Source organism: Populus euphratica, unplaced genomic scaffold (genome assembly GCF_000495115.2).
Source record: "Populus euphratica unplaced genomic scaffold, PopEup_1.0 scaffold796.1, whole genome shotgun sequence".
NCBI lineage: Eukaryota > Viridiplantae > Streptophyta > Magnoliopsida > Malpighiales > Salicaceae > Populus > Populus euphratica.
This window is the reverse complement of record NW_011500657.1, coordinates 23,188-37,425: the sequence shown is the minus strand read 5'-3', so window position 1 is coordinate 37,425 and position 14,238 is coordinate 23,188. Positions and strand designations below refer to the sequence as shown.

General features: G+C 30.6%; 1 protein-coding gene across 6 annotated transcripts in view; it reads right to left on the bottom strand.

The window, feature by feature from the left end:
* The window catches only part of LOC105115881 (ankyrin repeat-containing protein At3g12360-like), a 22,535-nt gene extending 12,881 nt beyond the window's left edge, over positions 1–9,654 (bottom strand). For 2 of the 6 annotated variants that reach the window (XM_011012948.1, XM_011012947.1), the window contains exons 1-6: positions 9,396–9,654; positions 8,129–8,736; positions 7,814–7,969; positions 7,545–7,592; positions 7,290–7,331; positions 4,941–5,348 (exon numbers count right to left, since the gene is read on the bottom strand). In XM_011012948.1, coding sequence (XP_011011250.1) covers positions 4,941–5,348; positions 7,290–7,331; positions 7,545–7,592; positions 7,814–7,969; positions 8,129–8,702 — 1,228 coding nt within the window. In that variant the 5' untranslated portion in view covers positions 8,703–8,736; positions 9,396–9,654. The remainder of the gene's footprint in view (positions 1–4,940; positions 5,349–7,289; positions 7,332–7,544; positions 7,593–7,813; positions 7,970–8,128; positions 8,737–9,395) is intronic. The other 4 variants (XM_011012950.1, XM_011012949.1, XM_011012951.1 and 1 more) reach the window with 4 other exon arrangements.
* Between the last annotated feature and the right edge of the window lie 4,584 nt (positions 9,655–14,238).

Genomic DNA, 14,238 nt, shown 5'->3' with positions numbered 1-14,238 from the left:
GGACCTGTATTGACCCGGTGGACTCGGTTTTGATCGAAAATGACGGTTTTGACCCGAAACGGCCCGGAACTCATTTTTCATCCCGGTCAACATCGTTTAACCCGTATTGACCTGGTGGACTCGATTTTGGTAGAAAGATGCAGTTGACTCGAGAAAATATATTTTAAACTTTTTTTTTCCTTTTTTTCCTTTTTTTATATTTATTATATTTTTTTTCATGAATAATAAGATAAAATAACATTCAAAAAATTTTAGTGAATCCGAAATTGGGTTACAACAAATGGCATCTTTTATCCACTCTCCTTCTCGGGTAACTCCTCCTAATCACGAACCTTTTACCCATTTTGACAAAAACATGTATGAGTTTTGGCAGCATGCTACGGAGGCTGAAATTTAGGTTTTACTTTACAATGGTAATTGGTACTTAGTTCCTTTTCATCCTTTAATAAATGTGATTGGTAGCTGTTGGGTATACGATATTAAATGTCGTGTTGATGGTAGGATCGAGCGCTATAAAGCTCACTTAATTACTAGGGGTTTTACTCATAAAAAAAGTATTGATGATTAAAAAACCTTTAGTCTTATGGTTAAGTTGGTTTTTATTATTATTGTTTCTCGAAATTAGAGGATTAATCAACTTGATATCCATAATATTTTTCTTAATAGGACACTTCACGAAGAAGTGCACATGTAGCAATCTCCAGGGCTTGTTGATCCTATTCTTTCCCCTCATATATCTCAACTACATAAGTGTTTATATAGCTTGAAACAAGCTCCTCAAGCCTAGTATACTCAATCAGTTCTCGTGCTTCTAAGATTGATACCTTTTTATTTATTTTGTCTATAGATAATGATATTTGTTAACTTCTTATTTATATCAATATTCTACTAATGGGAAACAATTCAGTCTTGCTTAACTGATTGATTTAGTTGCTAAGCTTAGTGTTCAAGCTTTAGGATTTAGGGGCTGCTCATTATTTTATAGGGATTGAGGTTAAACCTACTAGTATAGGTATCATGCTACAATAACATAAGTATATTCTTGACATATTTCGCAGAAAAGGTATGTCTTCCTACAAACAAGTCAATACTCCTATGTCTACCTCTAATGTAAGTATGTTGACCGATTGTATGTTTTTTAATCCTATATGGTTTCATCAAATTATTGGTACTCTTTAATATCTCATTTTTAAAAAACCAAATATATATTTCGCTATGAACAAGGTAAGTTTATACATGTTCTTACTGATGCACATTGGGCTGCCGTTAAACACATTTTTCTTTATCTTAAGGGTATAATTTCTTATGGTTTGTATATTACTCGTGGCTCATCCTTTTCTCTTTATAATTTTACATATGCTAATTGGGCTATTACTGTTGATGATTGTAAATGTTCGAATGCTTTTCTTGTGTATCTCAACAATACACTTATTTCTTAAAAATCAAGCAAACAATAACGATTACTCTATCTTTTATTGAGGTTAAGTATAAGGCTCTAGTTGACGAGACTTCCAAAATCTTATGACTCCAGTATTTATTAATAGATTTTCAAATTACTCCTACTTTTGTGTTTATCATTTGGTGTGATAATTTGGGTGTCACTTACTTGTCTAAAAATCTCATATTCCATGCTTACATTAAACATGTGGAGGTTTATTATCATTTTATATGTGATAGAGTAGCAAATAAAGAAATTTAGATGCGTTTTATTTCATCCTAGGATCAACTTGTAGATGTTATTACCGAGCCACTTCTCATTGCAATCTTTACTCATCTTCAGTTCAAGCTTTAAGTTGAGACTCCATTCTCAGCTTAAGGGGGCTTATTATAAGAAATGATTATTTATAGGGAGTGTATTATAATAATAATAATATTTACTATATGTATAGATTGAAACTTGTATTGTAATCAAAGTTGTTAAAATTATGAGTTAACTCGTAAAATCATATTTGCAAGTAACTTGTATTACGATTTTACGAGTCAACATGTATCTAACATGCTAAATTAGACTAAGAGCTCGAAACCAGTAAAATCAAACTTAACTCATGCAAAATTGGTAAAATAGGTAAACTCGGTCCGATTTTACGAGTTTACTAAGTTGTGATATAAACCAAGTCAGGTCTAAATTTAGCCTTAAAATATCTACTGACTAGTTTTGTGAGATTAAGTATATCTTTCAAACCATATATTGGATAAAGCTGAAATTTTACAGGAAAATATTAGATACATCAAAATATATTGTGGTAAATTTTCAAGTTAAATGGAGTTAGGAAACATAATAGTTCAGATGGTCAAATTTAGTAAACTAATATTGTCACATATGTCAAACAATACATTCGTGTACTATTTGAGAATGTCTAGAGCTACTAGTGGATTTTTTCTTCGAGTAAAGTTGGGATAGAAACTAGACATCTGAAACTTTCCAACAATATATTCTAGGCCTAAAAATTCATCCAAACAAGAGGGAATGATATGTTTGAAATCATGAGAGAATGACATGTTTGAAATCAAGACTCAACTCTGCCAAGAATATACAAAAATTAGAGATTCAGGCTACATATAGGAATTATAACATGAAGACTTTTTATTATTCTATTTTATTTATTTATTTTTAAATAATTATTTTTAATTTTAATTTTTTCTAATGCGTTATACATTGTTTAGGGATTTATTTTATTATTGAATTTATGTTAACTAGTTGATTGCTAATTTAAATTTATTAGTTTACAACATAAAAAGGGTCTATCAAGACTTATTGTGATTGGAATAACCAGGTTATCACTAGGTTTATGTGTATTTCCTACCTTTCAATTATTCCCTTATATTAAAAAATTTTATTCTAAGATTTTTTATATCTCTATGTTATTAATTTATTAATTCATACTATATATCTCTATCATTTTATTTAGATCACTCATTGATTATAATATTGTTGACTTATTTTATCATATTTTAATGTAATTTAATTTCTTGATTAGAATTATCAATATAAAATTAGTTAAAAAAATTACTTGCAATTTTAAAATTTTACAATCCGAGTTTATATTGTATTTTTCGCGTAGTGTCAAAATATTTTTTTTGACAACTTTGATTGTAATCTCTGCATTAACTATTGCATATTACCCTATATATTATATATATATATATATATATATATATATATAAATAGGAAATGGTGGCTACTTAATTGATTAAATCTCCTATTGTTCTCAACTTGTTTTTCATTAAAAAATATAATAATAGAAGCATTGTTCTTCCTAAACATCAGATGAGAAGAATGAACGATGAGTTACTATAAACTCAAGCTTCATATTCTTTTTTACACGGTAAAAGAATTAAGTTCATTCATGTTTTGACCACTCAAGGTCACGACAATTACCTGTGGGTTTAGTGTTTATTGTAAATGTAGTAGATGTTATTTTTTGAAGTATTTTTTATTTAGAAATATATTAAAAAATATATAATTTTTATTTTTTAAAATTTATTTTTGATATTAGTATATTAAAACAATCCAAAAATACAAAAAAAAAATTAAAACAAAAAAATAAAATATTTCAAAAACATGATTAACCGCAATCTCAAACTCCACTTTGCATGCAAAAACGTATTACAAACTTAAATTTAGGCTCCCTCAATGTTTTCTTTCCATGTACATCCATTTAAATATATAACTATTATATTGCAAAAAGTACAAACCTTGGAACGTAAAGTGTTACCGTGTTAATCATATCTTTTGTCTATCAAACATCATGCATAAGCTAATTCTAGTTTTGATGAAGCCATCATACACAAATCATCTCCAAGAGTCATTTTTTTTTAACATTCCTCCATATAGAGCTTTCAAATGTCAACCATCAATTTCTATTAAAGGTTTATAACTATTTACAAAGCCATCCTTTATGACTTTCAAGAAAATATAGATTCTTTGAAACTTATTAGGTAAATGCACATCAACATTAAAATTAGGGTCAAACCATAAAAAAGCATTAGAGCTAAGGTTAAACTCTTTTGATAACTAAACATGTCTTGGACATTAGAACTATGATTAAACTCTTTTAATAGCTAAAATATCTTGGCAGCGTCTTGTAAGACTCCTAATAATTGTCTTCTACAAATTCCCTAGCTTTCGTTCTAACTCTCCACAACTGCATTGGATACGACTTTATTCCAAACTTATCATCTAAAAGAACATCAAGAGCTTAATTGGATATGTTAGGGTCACCATTTATTATAGGCAGTAGTTTTTAGCCACCCATGTTGAGTTAGTTGTAATGACCTAATACAACCATGTCTACCTCTCAATAATTTAATCATAAAAGCTTTGCTACTAGGTAACAAAGAAGCATAAACCCTCAATGTGTAGCCAATGTCTAAACAAAATGCACTCACTTTATTTTTTTAGTTTAATAGTTCTTTTAGATTTATAACCATAACTTCATATTCCCTCAACATATCCCTAAAATGATAAACATTAATGAACATTTTACATTATTAAAAATCAAGGAACCATCAACCAAAAACCTCAATCTTTTATATTAAAACTCCAAACGTTGGATCTACATTCTTTTCTTGTCCATACAAGTTTCATCCTCATTATTGTTAGATTTATGACTCAGAGGCATGATTTAATGTTTTTTTTTCCATTATAAAATTACTATTAATATTGTCAATCCATTCATCCTCATCTTCATTCACAAATTCAAACCACTTCTAGTGTAATGGAATATAATCATCATTCATACTATAAATATCACCATCAAACTCATTTCCTTCAACAAGATGCTTAAAACCATCATTACTAAGATCTTCTTTGACACCAACACTACCAATATCATCATCATCTTTACTCATTGCATATACACTAACTAATAGAAATATTCTATTGCTACTATTAGCATCATCATTATAAGCAAGAAAATACTTAATCCTTAAATACATACCTTTATGAGGTTCACTTGAGTAGTATTGAGGTCTACATTTTGGAGCTGTATCAACGAACAAGAAAATTTGTTTTTCATGTTCATGTTCATGTTCATGTTCATGCAAAAACAACATCTTCAATGTGGAAGCATCATCAAAAACTTTATTGCCTTTTCCATCTCGAATTTGAAATTCCTTCGATCTATTATCTTTATTGCCTTCTCTATGTGGACTTTGAGATTCCATCGATCCATTATCTTGAACTTCATTGCCTTCTGTATCTGGACTTTGAGATTCCTTCAATTTTTCAATGACAACTTCCTCGCAGATGAAAAATATGTCTATATATGATATATAGTTAGCGCCATATTGAATTTCTTTGCGGAACTCATTGTCAAGGTTCACTTTGAAATTTAGCTCTTTGTATCCTACAAAAAATTAATTAAATATTAGATAAAGATCAAACAAAGCTTAAATAAAGTTAACTGCAAATTGAAAAAAAAATTAAGGTTAAGGTTCTTCTACGAAATTTTTTTAGGGTTTTGAAAATTTGGCATTTTTCCTCCTGCATTAATTAATTAAATATTAGATAAAGGTTAAAGAATGATTAAATAAAGTTAATTACATTAAAAAAAATAAGGTTTCTATGAACAATAACTCATATTTTCAGGATTTTGAAAGGAGAAAAAAACAATAGTAATTCATTTATAGATGCCAAAAGGTCTTAGATATTCTAAATATTGATGATTTAACAAAAAACAAATTAGGATTTTTATGGTTTGCGGTTGACGGGATCATTGTACAAAAATAAGGTTTCTTTTGGAAAATTCTAAATAGAGGTTTAGTTTAGGATTCAACACTATCGATATTAAAAAAAAATGTACTTATTATGAATTTTGATATGTTGATTTGTAAAAAATATTGTTAAGGTTGAATCTCATACCTTATTTTTTATGACTTCCAAAAGAGAAGAGAGACAAATGAATTACAAAGGGAAGATTTCTGTTCAATTTGTGTTTGTAAGAAGGGGAGAATAAGTAGTGCAGAGGGAAAGTAAATAATTAACGTTCGTGCACTTTAATGGGCTGATTTGTTATCTGGGTTGTTGGGGTAAATGGTAGAATATTTTTATCTTTTCATTAAAATTTAAATTTTATGTTGATCCTGAATGTAAAATATAATTTATTGAAAAATAAAAGTAGAGTGTTACCGTGCTCATTATTCAGAAATGAAAAACATCCTTCTTTTAAGAGTAGCAGGTGGCACCACCAATCGAATGTGTTGAAAGAAAACATGCTATGAAAGAAAATAAGGGTTGTGGCCATGGGTATTGAGATACAAGAATCACAAATGGCATAGAATGAGCCACGAAAACAATGGTTTATTAACTGGCAAGCCCAGAAAATCTAAGTCAAAAAATCAAAGACAATCTATTTAATAAAATAGAACTTCAAAGCTTAGGTTGAGAGCATGTATAAACAAGAAGACCTCAAAGAAAACCAACGCTGAAACAATATTAAAGAGGTCGAATATGCATAGACCAATGCTAAAACTGGAACGAACACGCCCAGAAATCTTAGGAACTAGTCTGCAACAACACCAAACCAAGTAAAGAAAGGTCGAACCAAAAGACCCAATACAGTTTGTACATAATTTGGTTGAACTAGAAAACTAGGAGAAATAACAAAGGAGCGTGAATCACACTCACGTAAGAGTAGGCGATGTTACAGAAGATGTTTATGGAGATAGATCCAATGACAATGAAACTTCGTCGGAAATAACGAGAAATCCGACGGTCTAGGAATTATTGATAAAAAATTGAAATTTGGGATACCAAAGAGTGACAGCGATGTAGACAATTGATGAAATAAATAAAAAAGGAACACTTAAAGCTTGCTTAAGCTGGAAAAAACCCAGGACATAGGAGGGGGCTCTGATACCGAGATAAAATATGAAACAATTGAAACCTATACCTAAATAAGAAATAGAATCATATTTAATCTCTAAATAGGGAGGCTATCTCTAGATATGAAGGATCTTAGATTGAGTCTCAAGTCAATCCTATAATTGTTAGGAAATTATTGAAATATAATCTAACATGCTTCTAAAATACATCTATTTAGCATTGTTGTTGTTGACAGCAGGAAATTTCGTCCTTCCACGAATTACTTTTGACACTTACTAAGGAGGATATTGTTGCATGAGCAGTATCGTTATTGTTTCTAAAGCTTTAAACCCTGGTTGCTTGTGTTTAAAACCACAATGCCCAGGCAGCATCGGTCAGAGCAATATTATTATCAATATAATAGTTGAATTACTTGATGATTTAGGGCTGTCCAAGATAGCAAAATAGTTTCAATTTTCAGTACCTTCTTCACTCTTGCTCTGGTCACCATTTGCGGAGGAATGGCCTGCAAAAATCTCACAACTTGGGGGTCAAATCAAACCTTCCGGGATTTAAAGCAATACAATGTGTAACAATGCTTTGAACCCTGGTTGCTTGGGTTTAAAACCACAAGACCCAGGGAGCATCGGTCAGTGCAATATTATTATCAATATAATAGTTGAATTACTTGATGATTTAGGGCTGTCCAAGATAGCAAAATAGTTTCAATTTTCAGTACCTTTTTTACTCTTGCTCTGGTCAACATCACCATTTGATGCGGAAAGGCCTGGAAAAAACTCTCAACTTAAGTCTAATCAAACCTTGTAGGATTTAAAGCAATACAATTTTACATGGCTCCCGAAAAACAATAAAACCCGAAAATCGTGTTTAATTAATCGGTTAAACAGCTTTCCTTGAGAGCAGATGCTCGAATTAACGGGGTTTAGCTTATTAATGCTTATCAAATAAAATAAATGAATGAAAAAGAAAATGTTGCATCTAACATACAATAGTATATCAGGTTCCTAATGGAATATTTGGGCATTGCGCATCCACTCTTGAAAGCACGAGGCATCTCAGCAAGGAGATGAAGACAGGTCCTGCCCTGTTCGTCCTTCATATCATCAAGTGATGGATCCCGTTTCAGCAACGTCAGAGCAGTTTCTGCATTGACAGTATAATGTCATTTGATTTGTTTCTAATCAATTATAAATTTATGTTGTATCTAATCTTAGATGTTTAGGGATGAATGTGCGTGCAGTCGGAGTGTCTATAGATGTCTTGAGAATTTCATATGAGAGGGAATAAGATTAAGAACAATACCAAAGTGATGTCCTTCGATAGCAGCATGAAGAATCGGCTTTAAATCTACTTTCCTGGAGTTATTATTCTTTTCTTTATCTAAATTTCCTCTCCTGCGGTGCTCTTCTAATAGCTTTCCCTTGTAGATTTGCTTCATTTTTATAACTAAATACTCCACTATTTCTTTCTTACCACATGAAGCAGCTCTATACAATGGAGTCTCCCCAAGCGCGTTTTTAGTCTCCAGTTGCTTTGAAGTATCACACTGTTGATTAGGGTTAAACTGGAGCAAGAGCTCTACAGCTTTCATATTTCCAGTAAAAACAGCTTCATGAAGAACAGTGTTTCCATACGCATTCTTTAATGTACAGGGACTCCAGGGAATTGATTTTTTAGCAACAATATTAAGTAGACTTTTAAGCGGTTCATCCTTTCTGCTATACACTGCCAAGTGAAATGCAGTATCTTTTAAAACCGTTATTGGAGCCATCACGTACTTATCATGTGGTCCATTGTAAGCTGTTTTCATCGAATTCCAGTCTCCTTCCGAGGCTGCTTCGTAGACTTTCTTCATAAAAAATGGAGGTGTACCCATTTAGCCTTCTCTTCTTTGTCTATCTTAAAGTTCTCTGCAATTGCAGTAATAATCACGAGCGAACTCTTAATGGTACGTAAGTTCCAGAAAAAAGATGCTCTTAATTAAATACATCAAGTAAACAATATATATTAGAAGATTGATTGATACGGATAGCTAGCTAGAACTTCGCTCCCAAGACGTACGGAACCTTGTGGATTAACATGACAACCAATCATCTAGGGGGGGGCTTGCGTTTTAGAAAAGAAAGGGAAATCAATAGATTTGATTTTCTATTAGAGGAGACTTTGTTTAACCAAAAGTGTGTTATTCAATGCCTCGGTTAAAACATAAAATTATATTGACTTTATGCTTAACTGAATGTTTCAAGATTTAATAACAATCAATTAATCCATTCATTAAGTACTCTATGAACCTTTTAACCAAGAACTGATATCTAAGTCTACCTCACTTCTTAAAAAGAAAGATACAAAACAAAATGAAATTCTTAAAAAGAATTTATTATTTCCTAAAAAAATTAGGCTAAACCAATTTTTAACCGAATACACTAATATCAAAATCAAACCAACATCTACCTTTCTTTTACACAAAAAGACTGAACCTTGAAAAAAAATCAAGTTTTGAACATGGAGATTGAGGAGGGCAAGTTCTTAAATTTTATTTATTGTAATGATGGTATGTTTAGGTAAATACCTTGGAGCAGATGAGTGAGCAGTTGGCAATGGGAGAGAAGAGGTTTAGTGGAGGAGAAGAGATGGGGAACGGATATAAATAAAAGAAACCGGGCAGGACTTGATTAACAAAATTCCCATTTAGTTTTCTTATATTACAATAATTCCATTAGCGTCCATTCTTTGTTTTCAAGTTTCAACATTCAGGACATGCCAGGTTTCAGCAAAGGCAAAAAACGACTGCTAATTAACAGGAAAAATAATAATCACAAGAGCCAGCATTAACTCACATCGGACCCCACCAAAGTCATGACTTGAGACAAATCTTGATCACTTTATAACCTTGTTTGAGTTCTCTTGGCAACCAATGTTTTAATTCGATCTCTTGTTTATTATATAAATCTTTTTAAGAGTAGTTGGCCAGTGGTTTTGTTTTTTTCAACTTGTTTTGTTTTCAAACAAAGTAATTAAAGTCACTATATAAATGTTTTCGTAAGAATTTTAATACTACATTATTTATTTTTTAGCAGTGGAATGTGATTCTCTTTAAAGATATATTGGGTTCCACTTAGAAAAAATAAAAGACAAAAGTGCATTTTTAGACAACATGTTTTATTTAAAAAATAAAAATAACTTCAAAAAAATTTTAAATCATAAAAATATCAATAGTGCACATAAAGGTCTTAATTAGATTATGTGTTATTTATATATATAAAAAAAATATTTTGATAAAGGTCTTAATTAGATTTTGTATTATTTATATTGAAAAAGGATATTTTGATTTTTGTTTCTTTTTTATTTAACTTATATTACTTCAAAAATTAATTCAATTTACTAATAAAAATATTCATGTTTTCAATAATTTATTTTAATTTCTAAAAAAGTATTTGAATTTAAAATGTTAGATCTCGTATGCATAAAAGTTGATTATGATCTAGCAATACAATACAACTAAACAACCATTACAATAGCCAAAAAAACTTATAAGTTTTTTTAAGAAAAATAAATTGTGTTAAGAAGGGTAGAGAAGTGGAGGTGAGGGATAAGAAAAGTTTGATCCTTAGCCTCTTTTTTCTTTTGATAAATAGGAAGGGGAAATGAAGGAGATTAAATTTGTTTTGATTATAGTTGTTTTTAAAATATTTTTATTTGGAAATATATTAAATTAATAATTTTTTAATTTTAAAAAATTATTTTTGATATCAATACATTAAAATTATTTAAAAATATAAAAATATTAATTTAAAATAAAAAAATTAAAAAATATATATATTTTTTAAATTATTTTTAAAATACAAAAATAAACAAATTTAAAATCAACATGCCTGCATTCCCATACGAAAAATCAACTATTAGGGATGGGGGGCCATCTTAACCACTATAATCCTCTAATAATAGATCAAGGCCCGTTGACCCTCACCTACCAAGAGACAAACAGTACAAGAATAAATGTTCACACGTGTTAAACACATACTTGAGGGTCTAGCTCAGTGGTTAACTGCAAGGCTTACTTTACGACTGTCCTGAGTTTGATCCTCTATGTATACCAACCTGTCATCCCCGCAGTGTCTTACATGTCTACTGGGTTTGCAGGATGTTCAGCAGGTCCGGAGATTAGTTGTGGTGCACATAAGTTGGTCCGGACATCCCGAGTTATCAAAAAAAAAAACAAAGAAAGAAAGAAACATCTCCCTACGAATTAAGGACAAAAACCACACCTTTTCAGAAGTAGCTTTATAGAATCCTAACATATCTTTATTATTGAAGATACAGCAGATATACTGCAGACGTTAAGGCAGAATCAGCGATACTACAAAGGAAGAAGATATTGCAGATATTCGACCATTATGTCATTGCCTAATACAGCTTATATATTACCTTGTTTATATATGTTTGTATTATTAGTATATGATCTTAGCAAGATTCATGGGAGAAATTATGTCCAAGATTATCTTTTCTTGCTGCATAATTTCCCTGCTATATATACATGTGTACAGCAAACGAATAATTCAAGAATTCCGTTTCCGCAAATCACTGTCTCAAAATTCTTCACTTATTCGGCCACAACACTATACAAACTAATGGTAAAATACCAAAATGCTTCTCAGTAAGAATATTAGGTCATATGTGCTTTGAATCTCAAGGTATGGGATCACATATAGGGTGGGTGGCAAAAAAATTTCCTTTTCCCTAATCTTGCTTTCATACAGGACGAGACGTACCAAAAGATATATTTTTTTAGGGGAATATTTTGACTAAAATTTTGAAATAAAGTTAGTTTGTTTTCTCTAATGTCAATAAATTGAAATCGGGTGGGTGGCAAACTTTTAGGCTTCCTCATGAGCACCCTATATTGGGGGGGCAATAGCAAGACTTGATTTTTTAGAGGAATTTGTTTGACTTGGTTAACAATGTAAAAAAACTTAGTATTGAATATTTCAGTAATCACTCTGTCATATTTGTTTATTACAAAAATAAAATATTTATATTTTGACGATATAGAATGGACAAAACAAACTAACATTATTTCAAACTCTTGATACAGGTAAATAAAATAAGAAAAAAAAACTTCAAACTTCTTTTTATATCTATATATAGAGAGGGGGGGTGAAAAACATTATTGCTTAATTGGTAAATTAAATTCATAAATAGGGCACTTTCAAGGGGTTAAACTTGGAAATTTAACTTTTAGCTAGGATATCAAATAATTAAAACAAAGAGGGCCTCACGTGCTAAAATATCTATAAATAACTTCGCTATTTTGCTTCTTTTCCCATAAATACACGCGTAGGGTAATAAAATAATTAAAAAATAAACTAATAAGCTTTAATTGCTTAGTTTATTATAACAAGTGAATACTAATTTTAAGAAATTCAACAAGTAGACTAGTATTTATGCAAGTTCAATTCCTAAGCATATATATTTATACATCATAAACATGCAATCAAAATAAGAACATATAAAGATTATAGTATATATATTATGTACATATTTAAAATTAAAAGAGATTGAAATACAATCCTCGCATTCATACCAATCATATATATTATTTAAACAACACTACTTATTGAAGCACTTAATAGTTTATTAAGCTAAAAACTTTTGTTATTAAAGATAATCCATCGGTGATTTTGGCATATTACCGATTTAGTAATTGTTTGTAAATACATTGGTGATTATTGCATATTACTGGCAAAACTAGTTCTTAAGAAAATTACATAATTGAATACCAAAATCACCATCATTGAACTTTTCTCTTAAAACAACATAGTTGATCTTTCATTAAGAGTGTTTTACTATACTTCACTTGGTATACTAAGACAAGAAAATCGTTAGCACAATTCATTATTTATCACATTGTAGCTTGGACCACTTTTATCATAGGAATAGATACGAAATAATAATTTTCAAATGCCACTGATAATGTTATATGACTTTATTTTTCATTTGAACTTGGAGCTTGGAATCTCACAACAATTAGGTATAGTTACTATCATTACATCTGTTATTATCTATTTTTGGGTCCCACATAAAAAATGAGAAAATACAAAAAAAGTCAAAGAAATATATTTAGAAGAAAATAAAAAAAATAATAGCAGTGAGAAAAAAATTACAAAGTGCTTGGAAAATGGACGGAAATTGGTTGAGGAGGTTCAAAAATATAAAAATTAAAATTTGACAGTATATCGTTTACTAATGAGAGCTCTATTAACAAAGAAAATTTAATTGGAGAAAGAAAAGTCCAAAATCAAATGTTTATAGACTCTATTAAATTTTATTAAAGTTTAATTGAGTTTATGGAGGGTTTGTTAGTAAGAAAAAATGATTTTAAAGTCAATTTAGGTTTTAATTCAAAGAAATTAAAGTTCTAGGGTCAAGTTACAATCTTTCAAAGTTGATTTGGTCAAATCAAGGGCTTAATTGCATAAATATTAAAGTTTGATGTCCAATAAGAGACTTGATTAAAGAAATTCAAAACCAAGGACCAAAATGGAAAAAGCACGTAAATTGAGGACTAATTCAGAAATTGACACATTTTTCACCTTTTCTTTTAAATAAAACAATGTGTTTTTAGCAAAACAACATCATTTCATGCACAAAAAAACACGAAACAGTGCCATTTTGGATGACATTGTGCTTATTTTTCCCTTGGACACGCAGAGACAGGGGTAGAAGAAGTTTCTTTCCCTTGCAACGCCACTATCTTCCTCCCCACTTGCACAAATCCTGACATGACTCACGCCTCTCATCTGCCACCATGATAAAGATTAGATAGGGGTGCTCTGCGGGCAGCTGAGGCAACTGTACAGAGGCCGCTTGAGATGCCCTACCCTGTCTCCAGGATTGGACAGAGGTAGGGTAGCTCCCACTTCCCCTATGCTATAAATACCCCGTTCAACCAGGGGGAACAAGGGGGAAAAACGAAAAAAATAAGGGAAAGTATAGAAAGAAGAGACAAACATAGAGGAAGGAACGATTGGAGAGAAAGATTATAGAGAGAGGGGGAGATTGGCATGGAAGAGAGGGTTCGAGAGAGAAAAAAATATTATAGAGAAGACTAAAATAGAAGAGAAATGAAAGGGAAGAAAAATAAGGGAGAATAAAGGAAGATAAGGGAAGAAGAATGAAAGAAAAGGAACAAAAGATGGATGAGAAACGCAAGGGAAGAAAAACAGAGCTTCCCAGCTGCCGCCACAGCAACACCACAGTGCCACTGTCAACTCTAGTACCTTCATGATTAGTACTTAAAAGTGCATTTTTTAACAAGGTTTTATGTCATCATTTTGCACTTGAAGTATCAATAACTCCTTAACTAAAGTATGTTTTATAATAATATATCTAATAATATAAGATACCTTTAATTT